The sequence below is a fragment of the Kogia breviceps genome, chromosome 17 (assembly GCF_026419965.1).
Source record: "Kogia breviceps isolate mKogBre1 chromosome 17, mKogBre1 haplotype 1, whole genome shotgun sequence".
In the NCBI taxonomy this organism is placed as follows: domain Eukaryota; kingdom Metazoa; phylum Chordata; class Mammalia; order Artiodactyla; family Physeteridae; genus Kogia; species Kogia breviceps.
Window position 1 is genome coordinate 46,838,610 of NC_081326.1, and position 17,884 is coordinate 46,856,493.

A 17,884-nucleotide genomic window follows, 5' to 3' on the forward strand; every position below is an offset into this window, starting at 1 on the left:
GTTTTTTAGGAAAAGAATAATGAAATAAATTAAAAATAGAAGGAAAGAAATCCTAACAATAAGAGCAAAAACTTAAATAAAACAAGAAACAAATTTCTAGTTAGGATTATGGAGCCCAAAATTTAATCCTTTAAGTGAATTACAAAATAAACCTGTAGTGTAGAAATAAAAAGAAGGTACGGTTAGTATTCAAATGGATGTATAATTGATATATAAGAAAATAGATTATAAAACAAAATTTAAACATTGTAGCAAGCACTTTGACAACTTAGACAAAGTGAACAAATTCCTGTAAAATATATAATTTACTAAACCTTGAATTAATAAGTCATTCTACATCTACCAAAAAGTGGAATTAGCAATTTAAAATATACCCACAAAGGGAACACCAGACCATGGTAATTTTATAGATTAATTCTCTCAAAATTTCAAAGAACAGATCTTATTTTTTAATCTACACAAATTCTCCCAGGGAATAAAAAAGGACTAATTCTCAATATTTAGTTGGGCTAGTGTAACATTGATTCTAAACCAAAAGTTTAGTACAGGAAGGAAACAGGCCAGAATGAATTGTAAATAAAAATTGAAAATCCTTTATGAAACATCACTGAACTTATAAGAGACTTTCCTCAATCTGACAGAATGTAAACTCAGCAGATATCACTTTAAAATGATAAATATTAGAAAAATTCTATTTAAAATCAGAATTTAAAAAGAAATGTAAAATTTCTGTTTTTTCCAGTATTATGCTTACTAGCATAGAAAGACAGGAAAAAGAAAGAAAACAGGCATTAGGACTGGGAAGTAAATTGTCTCCATAGAAAAATTCCAATTAAACCATAATAAATTTATTAGAAGTAAAGAAAAAAGAGACCTTAACAAGATGGTTGATTAGCATTATTTTACAATAAAATTGCATTTCTGTTTATGAGCAATTAGGTTAGAAAACATAATTTTAACAGTATTTCTAATAGCAATAGAAATGATAAGATACAAAGGATAAATCCAACAAATGTGGAAAATTTGAGTGAGCAAAGTAAAAACTTTCATAGAGAGATCTCAAAGAAAACTTAAATGAAGAGAATGCCATGTTCATGGCTAGTAAAACAAGCTGTAAAATATGCCATTTCTCCCTGAATTGATGTATTGATTCAATGCATTTCAAATCAAAATCCCTATAGGATGTTTTTGCGCAGTTTGATAACCTGAATCTAAAATTTAAATGGAAGAGCAAAGGAGAAATATCAAATATATGAATAATTAGGTAAAGGATTTGCTTTTCAATATATAACATTGTACTAACAAAGACAGTGAGTTACTGGTTTATAGACAGACAGCCTGTACAAGGAAAAAGAAGTAGAGCACCAAACAAATCCTAGCAGATAGAATACATTTATTTATAACAGAAGTGACATTGCAGATCATTGTGAAAAGATAGAATGATTAAATAAACAATGCTGAGATACGTGTTATCCACATAGAAAGTGAAGTTGCATCCATATCTCATGCCATACAGAAACTTAGTTCAAGATGGATAGGATATAAATGCACAGAGCAAAATTTTTAAACTTTCAGAAGAAAATAAGGGTATCTCTGTGCTTGTATACAAGCTCAGGAAATTTCTTAAAGACATTTTAAAATTTCTTCTCTTTAAAAGAGAAGATTGATCCATTCAGTGATATGAAACTTAAGTACTTGATTTCATCAGAATGTGACAAGATCCACATAGAACATAACTGCAATATATTTAACCTGTATAGGATTAATATCAAAATAGGTCAAGACTTCCATCAGGAAAGTAATCAAGATTCTGAAAGGAAGTAGCATTTACAAACCACATATATACCTCAACTCCCACTTTCACCTGCACCCTCACACACAACACGACTCACAAAGGCTGATAAAATGAACTTCATCTTTTGCTGGTGTCATTCTTATTTTACATTAAAAGCAGATCTGATCCTTGACCAATACGAAAAGCACGTAATCTTTATGCTCTGTACTGTACCTGGCACATTAAACTAATCATTGCTTTGTCCTTGGTCATTTACAAGGTGAAATCTTGTTACAAGCTGAGCAATTCTTCTTAAGTCTCTCCTCAATAGCCTCATCTGTGTTATCCCTCCTTTCTCCCAAGTTCATTTAGAATGTATGTCCTAATTCTATAAATCCTTTTGTGAGCATTCTTTTGGGATGTTGTCAGATAACTGTAGTTTCCGTATTAACTGGTGCTATAAGAGCCTCAGATTCAATTGGGTCCAAAACTTTATGACATATGGATTTGGAAGGAAAATAGTAGGGAGTACACTCAGTGGGACGACATGACCAAAAAAGATAGGTATCTTCTACCTAAACGTTAAAAGGAGAAAAACAAGAACTGCAATTCCCGGCAAAAAAGAGACTCTCCCTCTCCCGAGAGGGCGGGGATTACAACACAAAATATAGAGAGAGTATTTCTAAGGGGAGGTTGCAAATGTTGGAGGGCATTCCTAGAACGTTTTAATTATTGCTATTTTACGCAACATGAGCTTTCAGTGTTTTATAAACCGTACAGGAAAGTATTTATTTTCTGATAACAGAGTTTAGTCTATGTAATGAGTAATGTATTATGTAAGTAGACGGACAAAACAAGTTCTCTTTTGAAATAGCAACACTGTCTTCATTTATCATTAAATATTTTCTGATACCAAAGAAGGGAAAAATGCTTTAAATAGAAGATTCTCTTATGTAAGGTGTGCCTATTCCTGATACACACGTAGGAGAAAAGATAGATTAAAAAACAAATTATAACATGTTTATTTATATATGTGATATATGTCATCATTAAGTGTGAAGACGGTCTAGTTTAGTCATCAAAGCTCTACTTAATTTAATGTTATTTTTGCCATAGCATGATTAACGTTTTAAAGTTTTGTTATAGATTTGTATTGTAAGGAAAACACACACAGGCTCTTGAATTATAGTAATTATTATTGTTCTGTCATATGTTGTTTCTTAGAAAACATAACACAGTTCACAATGTGTAAGTCAGTTTGTGGATGATTTATTTCTCATATTTTTCTCAGAGCAACAGAAAACAACTAAAGTAATAGTAAGGGAAGAACATTTAAGATGTCTTAAATTATGCTTCCTCTCCATGAGTGTGAAAAATAAAGATTAAAGAATTGGGTATATTTAATTCATTAGTCATGCATATTAGAAAAAGACACATGAATGTCTTTGAATATAACATTGTTTGTATTTTGAAGTTTACTAGATTTAAATGCCTTTGTCTAAAAGCATCTAAAACTGACCTGACTGAGCTATTTTTGACTCGGCTTTTTGTCCAATAGATTTTATCAATCAGCATCAAATCACTAACATGTATTATTTAATATTTAATATTATTTCAAGCTTTAATCCTTTCAGGAACTTTATCTTATACATTTCAAAAATAATATCCTCACATAATGAAATATATGTAAAAACAGGTGTTTGTGAGGTCATTATGGACTTTCTTCACTCTCTTTTTTTTATTCTCAAGTATTCCATTCAAAATCCTTTCATTTGTTTTTCAGGTTGGTGAGGGGTTTTTTCCTTAAATGATCAGCAATTTTAACTATTGCTGTTGTTTGCTTCCTAGGGTCAAAGAGAATAAGTGACAGTGAAGTCTCTGACTATGACTGCGATGATGGAATTGGTGTAGTATCAGGTAAGAATTTCAGAATTATTTTACAGTAATAATAAGGAAGTGTGACTCATCATTATTTACCAGTAAATATGTAAATAGATAGATAAATATAATGAGGTACAAAGGACTTGCATCTTTATGCCCCCTCCCCGCAAACAGCCTATGGCAGTTTAAACTGAATAATTCTAGTTGCTGGAATACCTGTACCAGTTCTTAGATTGAATATTCTATTGAAAGATGTCTCATAAGTAATACTTAACCAATTTTCTATTTTTAAACTACTAAGTAATAAGGATTTCACTATAAGTTTGAGAAGTTATATAACTGAAACTTCTTTATACTTCACTAACAGTGTGAAAAAAATCTGTTTAATATCACTAACATACCCAAGTATGTCAAATATTTGAATCCACTTTTTTGAAATTTTTTTCATTGTTGTTATGTGGATTAGTATCAGGTACAGCTACATTTTGAAATTATGGTATTGTAGTTTAAAATATTGCCTCATTTATGGTTAGAAATTTATCTGATGATTTAATATTTTAGGTAAGTAGCTATTTTTAAATAAATTCTGGCAAAATTTTTATGTATATTATACTCAAAATATTATAAAAATGTTTGATTCTCTTCTTCTTGAAGGTTAATTAGCTTAGCAAATTTCATAAGCATAACCAATTTTATCATGAACAAAATCTGTTTTATTATATGTAAGATGTGCTGCAGTTGCATCCGTGGCTGATAGTTTTTGTTGGACAGTTTTTGATAGAATATGAGTCAGTTTGCATGCTACCAGTGTACTAATTTTTAAAAACCCAATGACTATCTTTTAGCCTTTATTTTTTGCACTAAGGGTCAACAATATATTAATTCACTAAGACTGCAAAAATAGTTTTCATGTTTTATGGTTGGTGAATTAAACCTCAATAAAGTCATATTTCTCATGATCTCTTGCTTGGAGATTGTTAGCAGTTTTTTCCTGCTTGTGTTCTAGTCCTTTAATTGACTTTTCAACTTCTTCTCTTTATTAAATATCTAGCCATATCAGATTTTTTTCACCCAAAATATTTTCCTTCAGGTCATTAAAGCTCTTTATCTTGATGCCATTTTTTGCATATCTCAATTCTTTTATTTTCTATTTCCAGGATGACAAAAAAATTATCATGTTATTACTTTTCCATTCTGTTAAAGGAACTGTATCTTTTGAAAAAAAACTTTTCAGGAATCATTCATTATTTTGGTTAATACTCTCTGGAAAAATTTTTGTTGTTACAGAATAGTATTTTGCAAACCTACACAATTCAAAGTGTTTACCCTAGGTTCATTACTTTTTACTACCATGACACATCATGGTTTCTTGTCTCAATGTTGTTATTAATTGTTTTACTATATAGTGAATCATTTAATAATCCACTGAGGAAAAAAGACTGCTGTAATATCCTATATGTTGCTATTTTTAAATCCAGTATAATTTTTGAGACATGGTTTTTTCATCATATACCATATTTTAATAATGCATTTGAAAGATATTTCAAAAACTACAATACCATAGTCCTGATTTTTGATGTTTATTAAAAGGATATGGAGATAACTTCAAATACTTGGAATCGATCAGAATTTACATATTTACTTCAGATGGTATTCAGAGTGCTTTCTAATATTGTTTGTTTCTTAAAGAAATAACTATAGACTATAGAAATTAGAAAGTTTTTGTCGTTAATCATTTTATTTATTTATTTATTTTATTTTTTTAAATAGATCTTTATTGGAGTATAACTGCTTCACAATACTGTGTTAGTTTCTGTTGTACAACAAAGTGAATCAGCCATATGTATACATATATCCCCATATCCCCTCCCACTTTTTTTTTTGTTTTTTAACATCTTTACTGGAGCCTCCCTCCTTTATAATTGTTGAGAACTATTTGAAGCTCTTCTAGGTCAATGAAGAGATGAAAATGTTTTTAGAATAAACTTGAATCTTTTCCTGAAGATTGTTAACTGTGCAAAAAAGTTTTACTCTACCTAGCATAGGGCCTTGGACATAGTAGCTATCTAAATATTTGAATATTTGTCTTTCCTTTTCAATTTAAGTGTTTATAAAATATTATTTTATCTTAGTGTTATGCTTTATTCATTATGCTTTACATTTAATATATTCAGAGCTTTTCAACTTCACTAACATTTTATGTTTTTTCAGTGAAATACAAAAGATCGGTGTATAGATAACTATAATCTTAATATTTCCACCTTTAGATTATCGACACAATGGTCGAGATCTTCAAAGTTCAACATTGTCAGTGCCTGAACAAGTAATGTCATCAAACTATTGTTCACCATCAGGGTCTCCTCACCGAGTAGATGTTATAGGAAGGACTAGATCTTGGTCACCCAGTGTCCCTCCTCCACAGAGGTAAGACAGCATAACATTTTATTTGTAAGATGATATTATAAGCCTATTTATCATAAAATATTATTGGAAATTTTCAAAGGTAATAAATTCTTGTAGAAAGAAGTTACTTAGGGAAAAACATACCTGCTATCAATAGCCTATATAATGAGAGTAAGATGAAATATGGGCTACTTTGTAACTTTAGATGATCTATATATAATTTTATAGTTACAAAGAAGCTCCAACTTCCAGTCTCATATGTATATTGAGCAGATCTAGTTAGATCCAACTAATTATACTTATGAATGATATAGATATTGATAATTTAAGAAATTGGGAAAAAAAAGCATTTGATGGAGCTATACAATCAAGAACAATCATGTGAAGACTAAAAAGGAATGCACGGACAGTGGGAAGAATTGCTTGGAAAATCTGCAACTCCAGGTCTTATGCTTAGTGGAAAACTCTGATCAATCCAGTTAAGTACAGAAAGGCTTAATGGAGTAAGAACCATGGAAGTAATGTGTTTCCTAACAGGAAATAATGTGCATAATTTCACATTTTATATACTTGCAATGTTTAAGGAAATTTGAACTCTTAGAATGACAGCCTTATAACACTTATTCTAAATGAGTAATTGAGTTAGTTTTAGGCATTTAGACTTAGAATTTTAAATTGTAATCTTAATTTTGTACATGGTATTGGACTCATTAAGGGAAAAGGTTTATTCTATTTATAAATTTAACAATTTATAAGAATATTAAGGACTTTAAAAGTGTTAATTTAGACAGTTAATTGAAGAGAAAATCTAGTATGTTAACAAACATAGTTTAAAATGTTTGAAGATGTTGAATTAACTAAATTTGTAAATGGGACTAAAATTATTAAAAGTCTTCTGAAAAGTAATTGTTTAAATGTGGTAGGCCTATCAGTAGAGTAATAAGATTTGTAATCTGAAATTTAAAGTGCAAGAGAGAAAAAGATTTTGAATTTGTAGCTTTAATAAATTAAGTCCTTCCTTGTTAAAAAAAAAAAAAAAAAGAATACTTGACTTTTACCAGGGAAAAAATATTTGAACATGCCAGTAGAAAATTGGCATGGGTTTTAGATTAGATTCACCTGCACATAATAGAAAGCCCTAATAACAGGAGCTTATGTAAAAGGTTTATTCCATCATGAAAAAGAAGTATATAAGTAGACAATCCAGGCCAAGAAAGGCAGCTTAAAAAATAGTCATTAATCAATTCTAAAGACATCAGTTTAGATTTTAAAAGAAATAACAATTAATATCCCTAAAATAAGATCTACCAATATATTGTCTATAAGCAACATGCTGAACTCATTTTCTCCATACAAATCTATTCCTCCTCCTGTGTTACATATATTGTTATCACTACTATACACCTGGGAGTCATCCATTAATAGTTTTGATAATCCTTATCTCCATCCCCATTGATATTAGCTTACTTTTATGTTATACCTCTGTTATAGCAGCAATCTCCTATTAGTTAAAAGAAAACAAAAACCTTGGACTTGACATTACAGTGATTTTTGCCTTACAGTGATTTTTGTCTTTTTCTACTATCTTTATTAATAAACTTTGTTTCTTAGTATAATATGTGACTATGGTCTATTAAGATATTTAATGGATCTTGCTGTTTCAGTCGGAATGTGGAACAGGGACTTCGAGGGACACGCTCTACTACAGGACATTATAATACAATTAGCCGAATGGATAGACATCGTGTCATGGATGACCATTATTCTCCAGATAGAGACAGGTAGATATGATCAAATACTATTAGAGCTTATTATAATTGCTGCCTTCAGGAAGAAGGTATTACCATAAAATATTTTCATCCTGAACTTGGGTTTCTTATCTTAGTTTCTAAAACCATATGCTTCCTTTACAATACCTACATTGATTCTTATGATTGCCACATCATTAAAAAAAATTAAAGAAACAAAAATAACCTTTTGTTTGGTAAGAAAAAAAAATCATTTTGCTCTTTCAATTTTGGTACTTTGTTAAATCAAACCAGTTAAGTTAGCGAATTTGCACATGAGGTTATAATGATAATCAAAAGGAAAACAAGATGTTTTATTATTTTTACCTTATCATAACCAATTATCATATAGAAAAATACTTTCATGAGACAATAGATTTAAAGTCTTTTACATTCATCAGGGAAATAAGTGTGACTTTTTTTATATAAAAGTGTGAAGACAAGTCTGGTTCATTTAGGAAACAGACACAAAAACTGATTCACAAAGAGGTTTTTCCTCATGGCTTTCAGTAAACCTTTAAAGCAACTTAAAGAATCATGCTTGTCAACTGCTGTACTTGAGAGACTTCTGTGAATTTGCTCTATTAAATGTGATATACTTAGAAGGAATATGGTATGTTTCAATACATACGTTAATTACTACTAATTTTTTTAAGTTAAGCAAATTGGTTAACCCTCTAATTCATGGTTTGGTTACATATAAAATAGAAAATGCTATGATATTTCCCCAAAACTATTAAAAGGATTTAAGATAAGGATTAGGATAGAAAGCTTAAATTACTAGTCAGAGAATATTATGATGAAATAACATGGGAACTCAGAAGTCTCTTTGTATGCATCCTAGACTAATTTTAGTAAAAACACTTGGGGGTTTTCAATCAATTGATATGAAAATTTGCTGTCAATATTTATATATTTAATTGTTTTATCTAAATCTACAGTATATCCCTAAATCTAGGGTTATACTCAGTTCATACTTATAATTTCATTGTACACTTTTCCAAAAGAAAAGATAGGGAATATCTTAGTCTTTAATAGTGTCAAACAAGTGTTGGCTTTTGTGTCTGAGATCTAAGAAGAAATAGGAAATTATTAAATTAATATCTTTTTTAGCGTTGAATGAAAGTTAATGTAGTGTTTTATTTCTTTTTCATTTATTTGACTTTTCCATAGTGGTCTGTGTCTTTAGGGGTAATTATAGGCATGCTACCTATAGAAATTGATGCTTATCAAGTACAATAATAGTGAATACATTAGTGTGATTAGGAAGGAGTCATATTAGGGTGGAAAAATGAGTTTTTTGTTACCTAACAGAACTTCAGTAATTTTTGGAAATTATTTGTATAATGATTCATAAACTCCTTGTTCATTGAAGATTTGTTAAGCAAATGATGAGGGAGAAAAGTCTGAAATGGCTTTAAATCTTCCAAGTTTATATAAAATGGACTTGATATTTTCTCTGAAGATAATACGGTATGGTCTAAATCTTGCAGAGAAGAATAGAATAAAATTAACCTCTAGAATTACACTTACAAACAAAAATAGTCACTATCATATAAAATGCATAATATTTTATCAATATTTTAAGACATATAGCCCCTAAGGTTAGTGACCAGAAAAATGCTATTAAATCCTTGGTATTAGTTAATATTTGAATTAGCCATAATTGAAATGTCATATTTTCTTGTTTATTTTATAACTTCATGAATCTTTCAGTTTAGCAAAAATGTTCAAGTAATGCAGAAGTTTTGGGGAAAGGTGATCCAAGTGGTTTCATTACTTTTGTGTTATACGTTACCAGATCATAATTACTCCTAATTGTGAGCTGTTTCAAATCCTTTTTGAAATAAGTAAAATAGAATTTCATTTAAATAGGACTGTAAAACTATTTCTAATATATTAATTTTGAGTTATTTTTGTAATCATTGTTCATTAACATGAAGAATCAAAAATAAAAATACAGTATTATTCATGTAGGTAGTCTATCACATTATTAAACAATGGGTTCTTAATTTCTGTTTTATTCTAAAAGATTTTCTATAATAGAATGCGTGTGAAAGCATTGTAATTTTTATCTACTATTTAGAAGGTAAGAATACTTTAGACCTCTTACAGTGAACTTTCATGAACAGCATTTTATACAGTCAATCAACAATACTGTTGATTAAAAAGCCTAAAAGAGAATTTCCTTTGAGAGAGTAGGTAAAATTTAGGTATTCTGAGTGGTGCATTAACCTTTCTTGCCTGTAAGAATACTATTAACTGACCTTAATAGTATTTCATTGAATGTACTCTTTTCATAGGATTTGGAACCAAATGGCATTGGGTTTGAATTTAAGCTTTTTGCCACTTGCCAGCTGTGTATCTTTGTGAAAACTAATCTCTTTAATGCTTGATTTCCTTATCTATAAAATTAGAATATTAGTACCAACTTTATAGGGTTATTGTGTAGATTGTTACATAGTGCCTCCAGTTGCATGGTACTCAAAAAAGGTGCCTTACTCTTAACATTTTAAAAGGATTTTTGGCTTACAAATAATTTACATTTTAATGTACTTATCAATTAAGCAGAGAAAAGAGAAATCAGTCAATTCAGGTGTTTTTTAAAGATGTTTGTAGAGAATGTAGGACATGAGTTGGACCTTGAAAAAATGGGCATGTTTATTCAGGCAAGAACAAAAGCAAAGACACAGAGGCAGAATACACATGTACATCAGAAAGACCCAGTATGAAGGATGAAGGACTTGGGGACATATTGGAAAGTTGTGAATGAAGATAATGGCTTTTATATTGGCTATATTGGGTGAAAAATGATGCTATTTGACATTAATTTGTAGTACCTGGTTAAACTTAAGGGTGTAACAGTATCCTTTTCTTATAGGTAACATAAAAAAGAATTATATATAAAATTTTGATTGGATCTTTCCCTGCACATCTCACTTTATTTTCATGAGTCAAATTCCTATTATGTTTTGAAAAGAAAGTAGGTTCATTATAAGTAATTCAGAAACTTGGATACAAGGATATTAACTAAAAATGATTAATTGTAATGGACATCTTTCATCTTCCTTTTCATCACCCATACTTTTTGTATCATTGTTTCTCTGGTAAATCCTGGTAATTACTACAACAAGGAACATCATTTTTCTGGGGCAAACCATGTGACTTTAGTATTAGAAATCATTTCAAGAGCTTATTTGTTTACAGGAGTTAATTTACTATTAGAATAAGTGTAGAGTACTAGATACTATTTCTGTAACATGTCAGAGATATCTTACAGTACACATTTTTATGTCTATCCTAGAGACCAAAATATATCAGTTGCATTTAATTCCACAGAGTGTACTTTTAGCATAATAAGAAAAAAAAACATAACACTGGCAGAAGATATATTACTTCATAAACTTTTTTCTTCTGTGCATTCAATGAATTCAGTTATATTCTAAAAAGAAAAATGCCCTGTTATATGGATCTCTGAAATACCTCACACACACACTATTTCTCTACTCTTTATCAGGCAACCAGCTACCAGAAAGTGCCAAACATACCTATAACTATAGTCTTTTTGTGGTCCTTTCAGTTATAAACTATGAGAGAAATACATTTCTGAAAGTTTGAAAATATAGAGAAAGTAAATGAAAAAAGAGAATTCATTGTACAAAAATAATACAACTTTTTATTCATTATACGTCAGGAATATATTTTAGCTTATTTAAATCATAGTATATTTTAGGAACTATAAGGTAGCAAAACAGTAACAATATCAAAGACAGAGCAGAAAGTTTGGTATTAGGTTGAGATTGTTGGAAACTTAGCTTTCAAAATCTACAGGTTACTTAAGAATAAGATTTTTATCTCCTTTTGCAGTCCTTTTTATGTATCTGCTAGTCCTAAAAGGGAACATTCAGGCTAATGAAATATATAGAGGGATAATTCATTATAAATATAATTTTGTTTTGTCTTCAAAGATTATATTTCTTAGTAAGAATCAGAGTGTGTCAGGAAATTGGATCAGTAATCTTGTTCAGTTCTTTGAATAGTGATATTTTTTTCTCATGATTTGAGAATCTGTTACTTCATTTTTTTCTCTTTTTAAAATTTAGTCACTTTTTTAGTTTTCTATTTTATTCTTTTACAGTGAATTACAGCTCTGCTCAATTTTTTTAAAATTTCAAACAAATTGGATTAAATGCATTTTATAATATAACAACTTTAACTCATTATGTATATTCTTGACAGTATTTATTGCTTAGATTTTATAATATCTGTTAATTTGGTGAGAAAAGTAAGCATACTTTAATAGAGAAGTGTAAATAAAATGTTTTTAAGTTGTACTAATTGGATGCAGCAAAGGACTTCTGTATCTTAAGTGGATTTTAGGGGGCTTACTAAAACAGTATGGTTAATTTGTATAATATTCATAGATGCATCTTTATACTTTTCACTCCATCTCAAGGGGGATCATGACCAGCTTAGGTTAAGAGGTGTAACATATCTATAGAAAAGTATATAGTCAGGGTTCTCCAGAGAAACAGAACTAGTAGTTTGGATAGAGAGAGGGGGGCAGGGGATTTATTATGAGGAATTGGCTCACACGAATATGGAGGCTGAAAAGTTCTACCATCTGCTGTCTGCAAGGTAGAGACCCATGAAATGGTGGTATAATTCAGTCCAAGTCCAAAAGCCAGAGAACCTGAGAGCTGATGGTATAAATCTCAGTCAGAGGACCAGAGAGTTATGAGATGTCTAGCTCAAAAATGAGGCAGGAAAAAAGAGAAAACTTCTTCCTTCTTCTTCCTTTTGTTCTACTTAAGCTCTCACCAGATTGCCTGATGTCCACCCACAATGAAGAGGGAAATCTACTCATTCCACTGATTCAAATGAGAATCTCATCCTGAGACACCTTCACATACATACCCAGAAATAATGTTTAATGTGGACACCCCTTGGCCAATTAAGTTGACACATAAAATTAACCATCACAAAAAGGGAAATAAACTGTTGCTTGATGGTGATTCCTGTATAATGTTTTCTTTCGCATTATAGAGACAAAATTAATTATAAGCGTCCCCAAGGAAAATAGTAGAAATTGGATGATGATATATATGTTCTATGAATATGAAAATTTTAACAAGCTTTGAATTTTACACATTTTTGTTACTCTTAAGTAATTTTCAGAGACAGTTGATTCCTTTTTAATGCAATAAATCCCAACATCACTACTGTCGGATTTTCTTTCTCCTCTTTGTAAGCCAGGAAAGTCTCTTTTTGATACCATTTTCCTTATTTTCTTATACTACATAGGTTTGTATTTTTGTTTACAGTTCTAGAATGTTTCTATGATTATGTGAATGACTGCTCTCTTTGGACAGTAGGCTGACCATGAAAATAGCGTAAACGTGTTATACTTCTTAGTTCAACCCAAAATATATTTATTGAGTGGGTCAGGCATTATGCACAGATTTAAAATAGGCTTCCTCCTGGTCTAGATAAACATATGATCCAACTGATTATACTAAGTAATTCATACCATCTAATTATACAACATAACAACTAGTTATAAAATGTAGAAGACTGGAGGCCTAAGCATAGTAGTGTTGGAACAGATTGGAGAGAAAATTACTTGCTTGGATCTATTGTAAAGACCTTCAAAGAGAAGTTGGACTTTAAAAATGAGAAGAATTTTGAAAGGCAATGAAGTGGAGACAGGGAGTATGATAGGCATTCTTGGATGATTGATGAGCATGAACAGAGTCCAGAAGTCAGGAGAGTATGGGATATATTTAGAGAATCTTAGGTAGTCTGTTGTACCTAGATAAAAAGTTGTGGTATGGGAAAAGGGAAGTAATAGGAGATGAAGACTGAATGTAGCTTACAACTTAATTTGTGTACCATTTTAAAGAATATATACTTGTTTTTTGATATGGGAAGCCATTGAACGATTTGGAGCAATGTGCCTACATGATCAGAAGCATACTTTGTAAATATACTTCCCTAGACAGAGTGGACCAGGAGAGGGTTGGATTCTGAAGGAAAGGAGACCTAATAGAAGGTTATTTCAGTGGACATGGTAAGCCTGATTTAAGGTAGTGGCAGAAGAAAAGGAAAAGAAGGAATAAATCTGAGTTATTTAGGCATTAGAATGAGCAATGTTTCTAAATCAATTGAATGTGGGAAATAAGGAAAATGGAGGAGTTAAATTTTGAGATTTTAAAGCTTGGTTTATTAAGTAAATATTTAAATCCTTAGTTGAAAGTGGAATTAAAAGAAAAGGAATAGCTGAAGTATTATATTAAATTCCAAAGGGGGATTAAAGAGTTATATATGAAACTAGAAGGGCCTTTAGAGATTATAGGGTTCTGTGTTCTAAAGAGGTATGTGAAGGATTGCTGTTGTGATAAGGATGAAGCCAAATGGGTAGGGTCTAGGCTTCTTACTCCCTCTGTAGCAGCGCCATTTTGATTTTACTGAATTCCTAAATATTGGTTTTACATAAAATTTTGTTTGAAAAAACAACTGGTCTTCCACTCAAAAAGAAAGTTGGAAAACTACTGCTCCAGCCCCCTTATTTCACAAATGTAGCACCAGATGTCCAAATAGGCCAATGTCTTGCTCGTCTCACAATTAACATGTGTTTTTCTAAAATGCCTACATGACATTCAAGCAGCCATGTGGAGATCCCAGGAAGCCGCTGGATATGTGAAACCCAAAGACAAATCAAGGCTAAACCAAAGTGAGAATTTACACTATAAAAACAAATAATATTATCCAGAAAGAAGGTGTTGGAGTATAAAGAAGGTCGAGGAACAAATCTTGGGAAACCACTGTCTCTGAGGAATAAAAAGAAAGGGAATCAGTAAGTGAAATGGATAAAGAAGCACTTAATAGGCAGAGACCAGACCAATGTGTACATGTTAAGAGCCTGAATTTTGGCTGAAGAAAGCCCTGAGTTTGAAACCAGTCCTGCTACTTACTTTACGGCTTTGCGCAAGCACTCACAGCCTAATTTCTCTGTCTGTGGGAATACCAGACCCTATCTCAAAGAGTTGTTACGAGAAGTAAATGAGATATAGACAAAGCTTTAATGGAGTATTTGGCACATAGTTAAGTGTTATATAAACACTATTATTTTTCACTGAAGTATAGTTGATTTACAGTGTCGTGCCAATCTCTGCTGTGCAGCAAAGTGACTCAGTTATACACATATAGACATTTTTAAATATTCTTTTCCATTATGGTTTATCACAGGATGTTGAATATAGTTCCCTGGGCTATACAATAGGACATTGTTGGTTATCCATTCTAAGTTTCTAATAGCCAGAGAGAATAGTGTTTCAGAAACCAAGAGAGTGTCAAGAAATAGAGGTTGAAAATCATTGTCTAAAACCATAGATAAGTGGAGTGTGATGAAGATCAGAGGAAATTAAAGGATTTTTTAGAATTTCATAGATAATATTCACAGCTTCAAGAGAATGGTAGAGACAGAAATCAAATCACAGTAAGTTTTAAGCATGAGAAGTGAGAAAGTGGTAGCAAGAATTGTAGATATGTCTAAGATGCTTTATGATGAAAAAAAAGTCAGATGAAGGCAAGGTTAGTGAAGTTTTATTTTTAGGATTAAGTGCAGTTGTGGAAGGGAAGGCATGAGACAAAAATGAATGAAGCAAAGTCATGTGAGAAGTAGGATTACAAGTAGAGGAATTGCCTCTTCGTTTGTTGCAAAAGAGGACAAGTGGAGATATAAATATATATGTACTCTATATTTAGAGGTGTTGAGAGAGACCAAGATTGGTTTCCATTTTTTACTGAAACATAATGATCATCTGCCAAAATTAAGTGTTTTGACATGAAAGACTTAAAGAAATAGAAAAATTTTAGATCAGTGCTATAGAAAGAAGAGAATCAGCTACAGAAGGGTAAAAAGGTCATACACTACCAAATGTAGAATAGATAGCTAGTGGGAAGCAGCTGCATAGCACAGGGAGATCAGCTCGGTGCTTTGTGACCACCTAGAGGGGTGGGATAGGGAGGGTGGGAGGGAGACGTAAGAGGGAGGGGATATGGGGATATATGTATGTGTATAGCTGATTCACTTTGTTATACAGCAGAAACTAACACACCATTGTAAAGCAATTATTCTCCAATAAAGATGTTAAAAAAAAAAAAAGGTCAATGTGCTACTTTGATGGCTTATGGTAGTCATGAGGCATGAAGTGTAGCAGAGCCAATAGCATGTAATAAACATATAATAAACATAGTGACTGGAAAATGGTTAGCATCTAATACATTTACAAAATAAAATTATTATTCAAATAAAGGAATTTGAATCAGTTTGCTCCTTACTAAATGGAATTTTATAAACTCTTTTAGTTACTTTTAATTAGTAATGATTGAAAAAGAAATAGCTACCTTATAAAATCTCCTAAGTGTGATAAGTATTAGAAATTAGCTCTTTTATTATTTTCTTCTTAAGCTTTCTGGTTATTTTATTATTTTTCTCTTTCTACCTTTCCTCCTAAAAAATGAGAAAGCATCTGTATTGTATAACATTTTATAGATGGTGCTAAAGATGTTTGAGTGATAATTGATAAGATTTTATTTTGAAATATTATTTGTTTCATCTCAACTTGTTACATTTTCTTGTGTTTTGTTTTAGAATATTTAGAATATTTTAACCTTTAGCACTGCCATATTACAATGGACATTGGGAGGAAGAAGCAAGCTTTACAGTAACAGTTTTTATTTGCTTTGCTTACTATCTACCTATCTTTTTTGATTCTCACTTTTAAAAATTAAAATATACTTTCTCATTTCTTTCCTGAGTCTTATTTATATTCTTGTTTCTACCATGCTTGCAGTCATTTTCTTACTCTACCTCGCTCCAGATACAGTCAGACCATTGAACATCATCACAGGGATGGCAGGTATATTTTTCTTACAATTGAGTCTGTTCGTAGAATTGCATGTGACTGTCTGTTGATATGATATAACTCACTTCTATTTTTGTTTTTTATATATACATATGTGGTTATTGATGAAATATATATTATCCTTATAAAATAGTAGAAAATAAAGCATATATAAACACTTTAATTGTATTAGGATGTCAAAAACATAGCTTCCCCTAATGAGCTAGGATCATCTCTCTGATGATTCTAAAAGTTTAACTCACCAGAAATTACATTTGACTCTTATTATGTACAAAAGTAGAATAACAGTAATATTAAAAATTAATTGCATTTGACAGCTCACCTTCCTCTGCAGCACTAGTTGATAATTAGATATTTAGGCAGCACTAGTTGATTGGTACATATCTTAACAACCCACTTCCCCCACCTCCCTCCGCAGTCAGTCCTTGAAAGTGCTTAGGTTGGAAGAGGTTTATGAGGGTAAACTCAGGTTTATGGTTACCTTGTCAAAGGTGGCTGTGATCTACTCGTTGGTCATAGCAGATGAACCCAGATCCCTGGAGATTACTGGGTCTCTACCACCATTCTCCTTGTACTGAAGGGAAATATAAATTACCTGGCATTTAACAGAAAGGAGGATTAGCTTTCTAGTTAATACTAGAAGGAAATCGAGTGGGGAAAGAAGGTCTGTAAAGCTTGCAGTTTCTTAAGGCTAAACGTAGCTTTTGGGATTTGAGCCAGTTCAGTGACATTTTTAGGCCCGGTAGGCAGAGAAAAGAACAGCAATGATAATGTGGTTGTGGATTCAGCTGTATAGATAAGGAATTATGTGCTGTACTCACTCTGACTATGGTTTCAAAGTGATTTGGGTTATGTGTGACCACTTTTATCCTATTAGTTTAGTTTATTAAGAGTTGATAAAGAGCTTAGAAAAAAATAATTGAAACTAATGGGTAAATTCCTAAGGATTGAATTCATTTAGACAAATGTAGAAGGAAGCATAAGAGATATCATCAATAATAAATTCCTAATAATTCAAATTTTGTGATGTCTTTCAGTAAATGTAATTGAAATTTAGTGCCTTCCAGTTTATTATATGATAGTGGTTATTGCTATATTTTATTTTCTTT

General features: G+C 31.1%; 1 protein-coding gene across 50 annotated transcripts in view; it reads left to right on the top strand.

The window, feature by feature from the left end:
- The window catches only part of RIMS2 (regulating synaptic membrane exocytosis 2), a 552,349-nt gene that overhangs the window by 331,467 nt on the left and 202,998 nt on the right, over positions 1 to 17,884 (top strand). For 28 of the 50 annotated variants that reach the window (XM_059042501.2, XM_059042507.2, XM_067018079.1 and 25 more), the window contains 4 exons: positions 3,623 to 3,691; positions 5,923 to 6,079; positions 7,723 to 7,839; positions 16,704 to 16,769. In XM_059042501.2, the coding sequence (XP_058898484.1) occupies positions 3,623 to 3,691; positions 5,923 to 6,079; positions 7,723 to 7,839; positions 16,704 to 16,769 (409 nt within the window). The remainder of the gene's footprint in view (positions 1 to 3,622; positions 3,692 to 5,922; positions 6,080 to 7,722; positions 7,840 to 16,703; positions 16,770 to 17,884) is intronic. The other 22 variants (XM_059042514.2, XM_059042509.2, XM_059042521.2 and 19 more) reach the window with 1 other exon arrangement.